The following is a 12,955-nucleotide window of genomic DNA, read 5'->3' on the forward strand; positions in this document are numbered from 1 at the left end:
TGTGTGTGTGTGTGTGTGTGTGTGTGTGTGTGTGTGTGAGAGTCTCCGGCCTTTCAGGCTCGAGGGCAAGAGCTACGCCGAGCTGTTAAGCAGCTGATGCTGTTTCTCAGATGTGTTTGGATGGCAGTCGCAAGCAGACAAAGATGTGCTTGTGTAGCAGAACCCCACCCCCGCCACTGTGATAAGAGCTGTCTCACCTGCAGGGCTTTACATCAGGAGGGAGGAAGGGGCCTTCTGCACAGCCCTCACTGGAAGCTGTTTAAAATCACGGGGGGGGGAAACATTAACCAAAGTGTTTTGCCAAAGATATCTTTCTCAAAGTTGATAATTGTCACAATTTTACTACCTGTTTTTAAACAGAAAGTCTCATTATCATATCTGTTTAAAGAGAGACCTGTGTACAGATTAACATAAAAAGTAAAAAACAATTGGAGGACGATAGGTTGACAGCTGCTTTTGGCAGCTGCACGTCCGCCATGGGGCAGGTTGATGCAGACGGCTGCTAGGTCGACACATGTTGGCAGCTGATTCTCTGCCGGCTGACTGCCCTGTGGGCGGCTGTGTATCTGTGGCAGATCAATAAAGCACCCATCAAGTATTGTGCACATTAGACCCAAGCTGACTGAGGGATTGTTTTTAAAGGCCAGGCTGCTGATATGTTCTGGGTGCTTCTCCAAATCATTTCTCACCATGTCTCATCAAACAGTGTATCAGAGACCTTTGTGCTTATGTGAACTGAGGGATAAACTTTCAGAGTTAAATGTGCTTTTTTTTGTGTGCTTTGTTGACCCAGGCGGGCCGTGCTTTTAGTGCACGTTAGTGCATGTGAGTGTACCCCACTGGCTAGCTCATGGCCGCCGCTCTGCCGTTGGGCGGCAATAGAAATGCTCCCAATCTCGTATTTAGCACTTTTAAGTCAGACAGCTCTCTTCTTTCACTGTGGTTTCTAAAAATCCTCAGAAAAACAGTTTCATAAGACTGCATGATTATGCCTCAAATTATAATTAATCAGATTAATCATTTAAACAAATTCCAGTATTTATTTGGTACCGTAAAGAATTTGCACGGTATTTAGGAAATTGATTCATGAAATGACTTATTGAATTCATTAAATGATCAAGTATTTATCAAGGTGACAGTAGTAGTTTTTTTGTCTTACAACCATACCACGCACCACTGTGTTGTAGCAGATAATACTCTACACCTAAGCAGTAAATACCCAAAATCAACTGTGAGCATCAAGTGGATGTTTTCATATAATCTTTCATTAAATTATCAGCAGACCATAACACAAGTTTAATTTGAATAAACATTATAGACCTACAGTCTGTGCATGCTGTGCTTTGTTTAGATTAGGACATTTTATTTGGATGTACAAAAGGATTTACAGTGGAAACAATGTGTCCGACTGATTTTGCTTTGATTGAAAGCAATTTGCTAAGAGATGACGGAGTATAAATACTTACGAAAGAAAATTCTTTATGACAGTAAGAATCTAAGATGTTTTGTCCTGGATGTATAAACCATGTCTGCTTGACTCCTTGTTGCAGACTCTGATGATTTTATTGGTTGAACCCCCACAGAAATCTGCAACAACTGACGGAGTTGCTGTGTTTGTTCGTTTTGTTGTCTGCAGCACAAATATCACACATAATATCACACACCATAAAATCAATATGTGCAATATTTGAGAACAACCAAAGTACTACAAATGAATATAACTTCATATAACAAACTTGATATTAACACAAAAACCCAAATAGTATGCAATAAAACATTAAATTATGAATTGTGATTAACTACAGTAACCAGCCCCTCTCACTCTGCTAACAAAATATGTTAAAGTTGTTATTTCTAAAATTGTATGAATGATTGTAGGCAATAAACAGAATCAGGATGTACGGTACAGTATGTGTTGCCCTTAAAGGAGCCTTACCCGCTAAGCGTTGGTTTACAAGGCAGACTAGCACATATCTACAACTGATACATGCTTAAAGCTGCACATCCCACCTGACAAACATTTAGACCTTTCCGGATCAGGAACAGTTTCAATGGAGTGATAAAGTTACAAGTAGAGGTCTGTTCAGCCTCTGCTGCTTTCAGGACAGTGGTGTTTAGTTTTCACTGCTTACTGAGCTGGCAGTATATTTTCTAAGAACCTGTCGGCCCTGTCCTCCTGTGTTTACTAAAAGCAACAGTAGGTTCCTGAAAATATGGGATGGCATTGGAACAGGCTGCTGGTCTGTGTCCCTGTGCTAATAGCTGACCACTTGGTATGGTGATAAAACACACAGACATGCACACACACACACACACACACACACACCTGTACAGATACTTTGCCTCTTGGCCCCAGGGGCAGCTGTATCATTAGGGTGAATCCCCACGACGCGCATCTGATGAAACTAAGATGTTATTGTTGCAAAACTGGACAGACAAGTTGTCTGTTTTTTATATTTGGAGTTTATTTTATGTTATATGTGCTGGCTGTACAGAACGGTACAGTCCACACGCATTTTCTCAACCACTTTTCTTCAGCAAGAAACAAGAGTACAGCCCGAATGCAGTGTATTCAAGCTATTTCTGGTTTCTAGGAAAACCAGGAGAGCCATGCTGGACCTGCAGCTGCTAAATGTGTGTACGGCCCACCTGCATGCTTACTTTAAAGAAGCTGCTGGAACTGGTCCATCCAGGCAACTGGTTCAGCACAACAGTTTTAAAGTGCACTTGCTTTTGTATTTCTGTGATTCCCAGGCACAGGAAGAGTCTGCATCTTACCTGACAGGGTGAACAGTCTGCAAGTGCAAACGCTTCCTGTTACGTTTTGGCTCCTTCAACCTTTTTTTAATGTGTGTACACAGTGCTCAGTGCTCACCCTATGGTTCCACTGGGACTGCTACACATGAGATGCCTTACAGAGGTGGTTTGCCAGACTGTAACTGTACCTGCAACACCTCAAATCAGTCCTCCGGGAGGGACCTTCAAATATGGGGGCAACCCACACACCCTGAAATACCTACGGGAATGGAAAGGCATGTAGGAATGTAGGACTGGGTGGTATGATTGAAATATTGCTAATAATATATGTCTGATATATGAGTTTTTGGAATTGAATGCAAAGTCACTTATTAAACGAATAAAAAAACAATGTTTAGTGCAATGGATTATGTTTCTCGCTTATGCATTCATTTCTTTATTTGCACAACAGAATTCTATTTTTAAGATGTCATTATATGATCATATCATCAGCATACTAATTGACTGATATGATGTACCGTATCAGTGTTGCTGAAGTCATTGGCACTGCAACACCTTGCAGCAATGTTAAGTGGCAATGGTGTGTTGGTGAGAAGAAGCAACAACCTTATCATGGCAGCCTACATCAACAGGCTTTTCAACATACAAGAGTCAACGTCATGTCACCCCAACAAAGACTGCATCTCTGTTCTTTCATAATAACAGCATATTATGTATTTGCCATTTCTGCAGGTGCATCACCTGTTGACCAGGGTGTTTGTGTTTAAGTCTGCTTGCATTTGGTTTTGGAGGGTCTGAGAGCTGAGAGTTCGGGGTAACGGGGGGGAGAAATGGTTGAATGCCACTCATAGCTTTCAGTTACTGAGGCATCTGTACATGTTGCTATCAAACACACCTGGTAGTAAATTTCCTGGTAGGTTTTTTCATCTTTATATCCAAATCATTATCGACATATATCCACCATACATACTAACTATGCCATGTACACATCATATACCACATTACATCATACTGTGTACAAATCTAATTTCAAAGGTAAGCAGTTAAAGTGAGCAAAATGCGGCCACTGTAATTATCAGTTTTTCATATTCACTGTACAGGGCTCCTGTTACATTCACTTCATGTATTGAATTATGGTAGAGTACGATTAGGTTGTTTTCTCTCATTTGTCAGCAACGTTCTCAGTGAATAGCTTCAGGAAAATAGAACATGTAGACTTCTACATCTAACAGGTCTCTAACAGACCTACTGCATTTGTAAAAATGTGTCCTTCAAAAGGGTTCATGTCGAAATATTCTTGGCCTCATCAAGTCATTAAAAAAAAGAAAGGTCCGGTCTGTTCTTCTCTTTTTCAAAGGGGTTTGAAGTCTTTTCAAGTGTAGCTCTCTGTCCTCTGATTGACGTCACGGCCAGCCGGGGGTTCACTCTAAAATAGCTCTCATGGCTAAGTTAGGAAGCTCATAGCATAGTGGAGGAATGTTTAAAACAACAAACAATGTAGCTGGCTGTAATTTCTTCCTTCACATCTTTGCTGGTTTGTTTCAACAGAGGGCCAGCTCAACTCAGCACTTCAGTAGATGTTTCTAAAAGATTGCTCGGCTTTTTTGCATGGTTTGATCACATGGAGCGTTACCAAAGAGATCAGAGCAGTTACTGTTCTCGTGTGCTGTTGACCCCGTGTGTAATGAAGAACCGCTTGTAGCTGTGTGAATGGTTTTATTTTCATCCCAAGTAGCACTCCCAGACTATAAATCCAGAAACTGTTGGGATTGGCTGAGGCTTTCATTATTATCACATACTTCAGTGTCCAAAGACAATAGTCATATGTCTACTGTCTCTCAACAGCCTGAAATCACACCAGGAATTTGTACTCGAGGCCACAAAATGTTACACTTGTCAAGTTAGATTGATAACTCTCTTAATTCTGTTTTAAAAGGAACATCATTTAAGCAAACGTCTCCCTGCATCAAAGGCACAGAAAGCATTCATCCATAATGTATACATAATGTATATTTATGCTTTATATACGGCTACCTTCTATGTATTTGCTCATTTACCATTCACCTGACTACTGTTGTGAGGACAACCGATGGTTTTGCTTATTTGCTGCTCTTGCTGGTGTGCCTTCATGCAGAGCGCCCAGCCAACTTTTAAACAGCCGGGTCAGATTTCTGTCTTGCAGTTCAGCTTTTTAATTCAGACAGTGTTGCTTGTGCATGCATGCCCTTTTTCAGCAATGACTGCCTTTACATTTGCATAGTTACACAGACTTGGCGTCTACCGTTTTCACAGGCAGTCGCAGCAACTCACTTCCTTTTCTAATTTCTCCACCAGCTTATTAACACAAACGGCACTTAAATCAAATCCCATCCACTAACCAATATTAGTTAAAGAAAAACTACGGCATGTGTTTTGCCAAACAGCCACTGGGGCCACAAGTAATAATTCATTGTAAATGAACATAGAAACATAGTGTAACAAAAGGTAGAAGAGTCCTAAGGTCTACAAATGGACTCAGTTAGGCTGCGATTACTATCTAAAGTATGCTCACATCGGCCAACATAAGCTACTGATCATAGACCAAGTAAGCTAGTGGCAGAATTCCTGAGTATATTAAAAACGTGCAAGGATGCATTTTATTGATTTTCAATCCATGCTTTGATTTACAGATTGTTGTTTCAAGCTGTATTTCAACGTTGTGATTTTTCTCTTTACAGATGACACATCAGCTAAAGAAGCCAGCAGGGTAGGTTTCAGTTTCATTTCATGTGTACACATTTATGTGACAAGGCACATGAAGCTTCTCATAGCTTCATACACTGTAGATATTACATTACTTTATTTGCTCACTCATTCCTAAAGCTAACCAAAGTGACTTAATGAGTTCGTATTCAAGAATAGAAACTATGGCTGAACAGACTGCTGTCCTTCACTTACACCAAAAATATCCTGGTGTACTCATTCAAGATGCAGATTACCTATGCTCTTTGACAACAGTTTTGTTTGTCCATGTGCTTACTTTCTATAGAACAGTGACGCTGTCTCATATAAAAATAATGCCATAGTTTACAAATTCGGTCGGATGGAGCACAGTAGTGATGCTTGTGATGTTAACATTAGAGTTAAAGGCCAGGCTCTGTGAGCTTTCAGGTCGGCATCAAATAGATGATTCACAAGAATAATAGGAAACAACATTAATCTGTGCTGCATTACACACGCGTCATGTGTGAGACAGTGGCAGGAAGTGTATGTTCACACCTGTGTCATCTTTACACCATCAACCCCTAAGAGGCCTGGTGTCAGAGCCCACAGCAGGCCCTGGAGCTGGGTAGAAGCAACTTTGCACACGGGGGGAAGAAAAAAAACGAGGGCCACTCGACCCCTCAGTGCGTCATCCATACGTCTGTGCAAACAGGATGTGGGAGGATAGAAGGCATCCCGTGGGGGAGGCTTTCTAGTACGCCACTCTCCCTGCCGTCCTGCCCTCACCCTCTCTGCAGGCGCAGAAATAGACGGCTCTCTGGCCCCCTGAAAGGCAGGAGGTCTGCCTCTTACGTAACCACACTTTTAAGCTGAGGCTGAGCAGCAGAGCTTGCCAGGGCTTTCATCAGGGCTGTGGGGCACCGGTGGCCTCCTCTCGGGGACCGCAGGGGGATCCCTGGGCTAGAATGCAGCAGTGAAGGGGAGTGTAAGGGTGGGATGGTGGGTAATGTTGTGATGAATGGCTCTGTCTTTGTGAATGGCAAGAAGATCTTTCATTCAAAAAAGAGTCCGTAACATTAGACTGGGTGCAGTACAGATTGCAGGCTGTTGTCACGTGTTTCGGTGTCGTACATCTTGCTGAATTTTCAAATTTAATCTCAGTGTTTTTGCAAAGCTGTGTGGAGTTGCAATTTCTGTGTGTCTTGTGTCCAGCAGTACCAGGACACAAATGTGCAGGGTGTGGTGTATGAACTCAACAACTACATGGAGCAGCGCCTGGACACTGGAGGAGACAACAAACTCCTGCTCTATGAGTTGTGCAGCATCATCAAAACAGGTAGAAGTAGACATGATCCGGTTCATTGATCCTCACAGCTTCAGTCCGCGTCACAATGGGGAACCTCACCCCTATTCTGCTCCAATAAAAAGGATAAATATATATAATGAGCAGCAAATAGTATTCTTAATTCAGCTTGGTAAACCAAAATCAAAATATGGAAATTTACATGTCTTTTTAAATGATCAAAAGTTCAAAGTCACAAACTCTAATATGTTGCATTTTCTAAATACGTTAGAGTGTAAAGGACTCATTTCACCCAAACCACCCGACACATTAACTTCTTCATCATCGGCGTGTTCACTGATGCTCCTCCAGTCTCCCTGTTGTCACGTTGTTTGAGAACATGACCTATATGTCAGTGTGAAATGGGACTGGAGAGGAGGACTGGGAATGAGATGAACTGGATGGCAGTCAAAGCCCTCGGTCAGAGTGCCCTTGTCGTTATGTGGGACATCACTAATAGATTGTTATTAGATTGTACCTGGGCTGTTATGTCCCTCTTATGCTTTTACTCTCAGGTATACCTTCCATTTATTGTTGGGACACATCTATATGAGGGAACTTAACACACTAACGGCTAATGTCAGTTGTTAATGGACTGTCTAACCTGACATGTGTGTCTCTTTTTGCAACAGCAACAAAAGCTGATGGATTTGCACTTTACTTCTTGGGAGAATGCAACAATGTAAGTGCAGAGGACATTTGGTGAATACATTTCATACACTAATGCAGTTGTGGTCATGTAATTTACATTCTTTCTTTTTCCGCCATTTCTGTCTCCCTCTCTGTTCTCGTCCATGCTTCTCATTAGAGTTTATGTTTGTTCAATCCAACGGGGGCCAAGGATGGCCCTCCAAGCCTCATCCCCTCTGGCCCCATCGCATTTGGGACAACTGTTGCCGCTCATGTTGCCAAGACTCACACAACACTGCTAGTAGAGGACATCATGGGGGTGAGGCTGTTTTCCTACAACCAGCACAGATTTACTCATCATAGGAATCTAACATTTCACTGCATAGCTGTGATGTTATGTTATATGTTCCCTTTAATGATCCTTTCTCACCTTCAAGCTTAAAAAAAAAACCCACTGTAAATATACTTTGAATCTTCAGCTACGTCAGCTGATGTACCAGCTACACTGACCCCCCTCTGCTAAACTTCTTTGCACTTCAGGTGATAATGACCTTCCCTGGTCTGTGTATTGCAGGACGAGCGCTTCCCCGACGGCACAGGGCAGGACTCAGGGATCCATGTTCACTCTGTCCTGTGCCTCCCCATCATCACTGCCATCGGGGACCTCATTGCCATCCTGGAGCTGCATCGGCAGTGGGGCACGGAGCCCTTCAACCTCAGCCACCAGGAGGTCAGTCTGACCCAGACAAAACACACCAAGAGTGGGAGGCTGGAGCAAGGCTCACAGAACTACAGTTAGCCTGGTATTCACCTTAATCTGGATCTGTTTAAGATCTCTATTCGATTTCTGGGGTTCAGTTGATTGTGTAAAACACTGAATAATTCTGTTTTCTGTCTCCAAGCACTTTCTATTAGTTGCTAATGAAATACATTCAGTAGAATGGCAACGGAAATAAGTGCAATGAGCAACAAAATCACTAAAAAAACAGGTTGCTCAAGCAAGTATAGTCACAGTGAATACGCTTTGAAAATTCACACTTAACATTCAGAACTTTACATTAAAAAAACATCTACCAATGTATTTGTAAATGTATCACATACTAGGGACGTGAGAATTATTTGTGACATTTTATTTCATTTTATTCAAATGTGCATCAGTAGATTTTTTGGCACAATAAAAACACTGACATATCATCCTCTTTTAAGGTGATATGGATCACGTGTTGCTTACACATCCAGCAGACACAGAGCAACATAAGTATTAATTTAAAGTAGTGTCCAGTAGTTCAATATTCACTCTGCTTCTAGCTCTGATTTGGTCTACACTAACGAATGAGAGGAATGTCTGGTTCTTTAGATAATAAATGTTCCACTGTGTTCACCAGCTAGTTTTTTTTAACTTTCAGTGTACAGTGTGTTTATGAGCTGTTTAATTAAACAGCTGCTGGAAAAGAGGTTGATAAAAGCAAAAAGGCTTTAAAACCAAAACAATGAACTGAAAGACATTAAAGTTCTGTAGAGTTGAGGGGAACGTAATAACTTTCTGTGCAACCCTGTTGCATTACACATAGTCACTTGACCCCTTTTTCATATAAAAACATCTATTAGTGCAGCTTAAATTTTAATCTGCAAATGAATCTAGAAATGGAAATGTAGCAGTGATACAGGTGTCTGTGTCCCCAGAGTGGCTCTGGATCTGTAGACTAACTGGCTCTTCTATCAGTATGAGACTGCCTGATGTGCAGAACAGATAATTGTGTTGTTTTTAATTATGTTTGATTTTTTGTTTTCTGCATTTCTTTGGAGCTAATCTTCACTTTCTTTTCCAGGTTGCGACAGCTAATTTAGCGTGGGCGTCAATTGCCATTCATCAAGTACAGGTGAACAAACTACTGTAACATTTCACCAAGGACTTGTCTGAGAGCAAGGAGAAACCTACTCTTCCCATTTATTATGATCTCGGATGACTGTGTTTGTTCTGGTTCTGCACTGGTGTTTTTAATGGGGAAATCCACTGTGTACAGGAACCGGGTTGTCACTGAGCCCAGTCCAATCAGCTAAGTCATAGATTCAACAAACAACTCCCCGAGGACGTCATTACGCCTTAGTGCTGTTTTTATAGGAACATATAGCTTAACACCTCAGAGAAGCAGCGTCCCACTGCAGCAGCGGCCACAGTGGACCTCTAAGCCTCAGTGAGCGGTGCAGCACGCTGCGCTTCTGGGTTAGCTGCTCGCTGCAAAACACGCTTTGTTGTTGCTGAAACTCTTGACGGAGGCCAACAGCCAACTGTGCAGACATCAAGTTGGTTTGTTGACAGTATACGCAGGGTGCTGTTTCTGCTCTGTAAGAAATGTGTTATACATCTGGGTGCCGGGTCACGACCCATTTCTCTTTTGTTTCTAGGTGTGCAGGGGCCTCGCCAAACAGACTGAGCTCAATGACTTCCTACTAGATGTGTCAAAGTAAGAGCTGCTGTTAATACTAAATGAATACTAATGAAAACATATCTAAAGTGTTTTTACACAATGTTCTTATTTCAGTCTTAAGTTTGACAAAAATAATATGGGCTCCAAAGTGAGTTAGTGTCTTTACAGTTAGAATCAGGTCAAACATTAAATAAAAAGTTTTGCTCACCCAATAGAAAGAAATTACTGCATTTTAGGCAACTTAGCTTTCATGTCTTGAATGTGAACGTCATCAGAGCTTTCCATTTGTCAACATCTCAATGCGCCATTTCTTCTTTTCGCACAGAACATACTTTGATAACATTGTGGCAATAGATTCTCTACTTGAACATATTATGGTGAGTGTGATTTCTGCAAGTATGTGTTCATTCACATTGTCTTCAAGGCTACACATCCTGGGAGTGTGTGTTACTTTATGTGTGTTAAAAAGAGTAGTAATGCTGCCGTTATACAGATACACACAGGCTGTCTTGATACCTGAGGGGTACTGCTAATATTTCCTATTGTTGGCATTAAAGATATATGATAATAATAATAATACTTCTCATAATGATAATCATTTGTTACCAATATAATATACATACTAAGTACATGTTTAGGCTCAAGTTTTTCAGCTTGCAATATTTTAAAACACATTTGATCTGGTTGAGTGTAAAACATGATTTTCCTGTTTTTCTACTAAAAGCCACCTCTCTGTTTGTATGTATTTGTTACCTTGTGACTGTGGTGTCATCTCAGGTCATTCAAGTCATCTGGTTCAAACACTGAAATGAATTGGAATGACCTGTAGTTAGTTATACTCTGCGTCTCTACATTTAACTGTTCCATCCAAAAGAGAAAAGATTTAAACTGCAGTGATCTGATTTACGATGATTTCAGTTAAATGTGCGAGATGTAATCGTCCATGTTTTTTTTTTCAGTTCTTTCAAACCCTCAATGTTGCTAATAACATTTTGTCCCTGGTGTTGTTTTGCAGATATATGCAAAAAACCTGGTGAATGCGGACAGGTGCGCACTCTTCCAGGTAGATCACAACAACAAAGAACTGTACTCTGACCTGTTCGATATCGGGGAAGAGAAAGAAGGCAAACCTGTCTTTAGGAAAACCAAAGAAATTAGGTGTGTAAGATTTACCCTTTTCTCCTTCAGTGTGTTAAACAGTATCCTCATTTGATTTTGAACGTGTCCTAGTTCTATTTTTATCTATATGTATTTATACATCATTATATATTTGTTTTATACAGAATTCCATTGAAAAGTTTATTTTGAATTAGTAGAACAGTGATGTGAACACTAATGTTCAAACGTGTTTTTGTCTCCACACATCCAAAAGTGTGTTTCCCGCCCCTAGAAGACATTGTCAACCATAGTGTACAGTAAACAAGGTTCATCTTGTGACAAAGAAAGCTCTGACAGAAATGATTCCACCAATAGAAAAGCAGGGGGAAAATCTTTAACTAGATATTGTACCATTACAATGGAACATCATCAATTGTACCCTCTAAAAAAAAAATGATTTATCATATTATTGATTTTCACCCATGCACTCAGAAACGACAGACTGAGAAAGCCTCGACGGGCATCCAGAAAGCTAACTCTTCCTCTTCTCTCCTCTTTCTCCGCAGGTTTTCTATTGACAAGGGAATAGCTGGCCAAGTGGCTCAGACAGGGGAAGTCTTAAATATCCCAGATGCCTATGCAGACCCCCGGTTCAACCGGTAAAAGCCATCTTTTCCATTAACTATGATGAGTTGTCTACCTAATTAGCTGAAGTTGAAGTTGTGCTATGATTTGTCCCAGACAATTCTTTCTTCAGTTGACTTTGCTTATTCTCCTGTATTTAGAATAAAACACTGTAGTCATACTCATCACAGAGGCCAGAGTTAAGACCTGAACATGCTGCCCTTCTACTGTACATTTCACATTATAAACTCACTGAAAGAAAATCTGTGATGAATTGACAGTAACATATTTTTGTATGTCTTCCTTAACAGAGAGGTGGACCTCAAAACCGGCTACACCACGCGGAACATCCTGTGCATGCCCATCGTGAGCAGGGGGACCGTTATAGGTGTGGTGCAGATGGTGAACAAGCTAAGCGGAAGTGCCTTCACCAAAACGGATGAGAACAACTTTAAGATGTTTGCTGTCTTTTGTGCTCTGGCCTTACACTGTGCTAATGTGAGTAAAGTGAATACGTCTTGAAATGCTCAAACGACTAGCTGATTTACTCCAACAGCAAAAACATAATCTAGTAATTTCATATCTGTCTGCACAAGCCTGCTCTTTAGTGCATTGTAGATTATATAATACTTCTTCACCATGAATACTTGATTGTTATTTTGAGAAAGCTGCACCTTTGACGTAGTGGCCTCATCACTGCCCTAAATTCGTTCTGTAGCTGAAAGGCGTGTTTCAGCTGTTACTAGGCTGTGGGTTTCCCTATTTGTCAGAGAAGAAATTTCATTTATTTTCCAAGTTTTGACAAAGATAGTGCCAAAAGCTTCTATTTAAAGTGTGCATTGCCCCAAAATGTGAATAAAAGCGTATTTTCTTCGGGCGATGACTTCGTTACAAGGAACACACAGACGTTTCACAAATCTCACAGACTGCGTTGTGCGGTCTGTCTGTCGAAGCCTTCTCCTCTCTGTGGGGCCTGACTCACCATCTCGTGTGACAAACTTACGCAGGAACAGCGTCACCAAGTTGGTTTTAAAATTGATGAGGCGTGTTAATATTTTAAGACAAGCAGTCTGCATCCGTCCACTGACAGGATTTATGTTTTGGTGTAATTTATGCCCCCACGTCTCCGGGAAACTTGCTCGGGCTGGCTCCTGATCTTCGCTGATTTATGGTGAAAGGTGTGAGGCTTGGCGCCTGTAGCTGTCTTATTCCTGTCTGTCTGGATAGGGGACAGGGATACAAACCAGATGCGGAGACTCTTTTTGAGACAGATAAAATATGATACAGGACTGTTGCAAATAACTTAACTTGGTCCGACCCTTTTGGAAATTCCAACAGTGATACTTAAAGAATTCAACAAAGATATGAGATA

General features: G+C 41.2%; 1 protein-coding gene across 9 annotated transcripts in view; it reads left to right on the plus strand.

Annotated features, from left to right (window-relative positions):
* pde10a (phosphodiesterase 10A) overlaps positions 1-12,955 on the plus strand; it is a 50,858-nt gene that overhangs the window by 30,662 nt on the left and 7,241 nt on the right. For 5 of the 9 annotated variants that reach the window (XM_031873620.1, XM_031873586.1, XM_031873604.1 and 2 more), the window contains 11 exons: positions 5,475-5,503; positions 6,673-6,796; positions 7,435-7,484; positions 7,611-7,751; positions 8,007-8,162; positions 9,262-9,312; positions 9,839-9,897; positions 10,187-10,238; positions 10,877-11,019; positions 11,526-11,618; positions 11,895-12,081. In XM_031873620.1, the coding sequence (XP_031729480.1) occupies positions 5,475-5,503; positions 6,673-6,796; positions 7,435-7,484; positions 7,611-7,751; positions 8,007-8,162; positions 9,262-9,312; positions 9,839-9,897; positions 10,187-10,238; positions 10,877-11,019; positions 11,526-11,618; positions 11,895-12,081 (1,085 nt within the window). The remainder of the gene's footprint in view (positions 1-5,474; positions 5,504-6,672; positions 6,797-7,434; positions 7,485-7,610; positions 7,752-8,006; positions 8,163-9,261; positions 9,313-9,838; positions 9,898-10,186; positions 10,239-10,876; positions 11,020-11,525; positions 11,619-11,894; positions 12,082-12,955) is intronic. The other 4 variants (XM_031873611.1, XM_031873637.1, XM_031873646.1 and 1 more) reach the window with 3 other exon arrangements.

Source organism: Anarrhichthys ocellatus, unplaced genomic scaffold (assembly GCF_004355925.1).
Source record: "Anarrhichthys ocellatus isolate YVR2014 unplaced genomic scaffold, GSC_Weel_1.0 scaffold3, whole genome shotgun sequence".
NCBI classification, from domain to species: Eukaryota; Metazoa; Chordata; class Actinopteri; order Perciformes; family Anarhichadidae; genus Anarrhichthys; species Anarrhichthys ocellatus.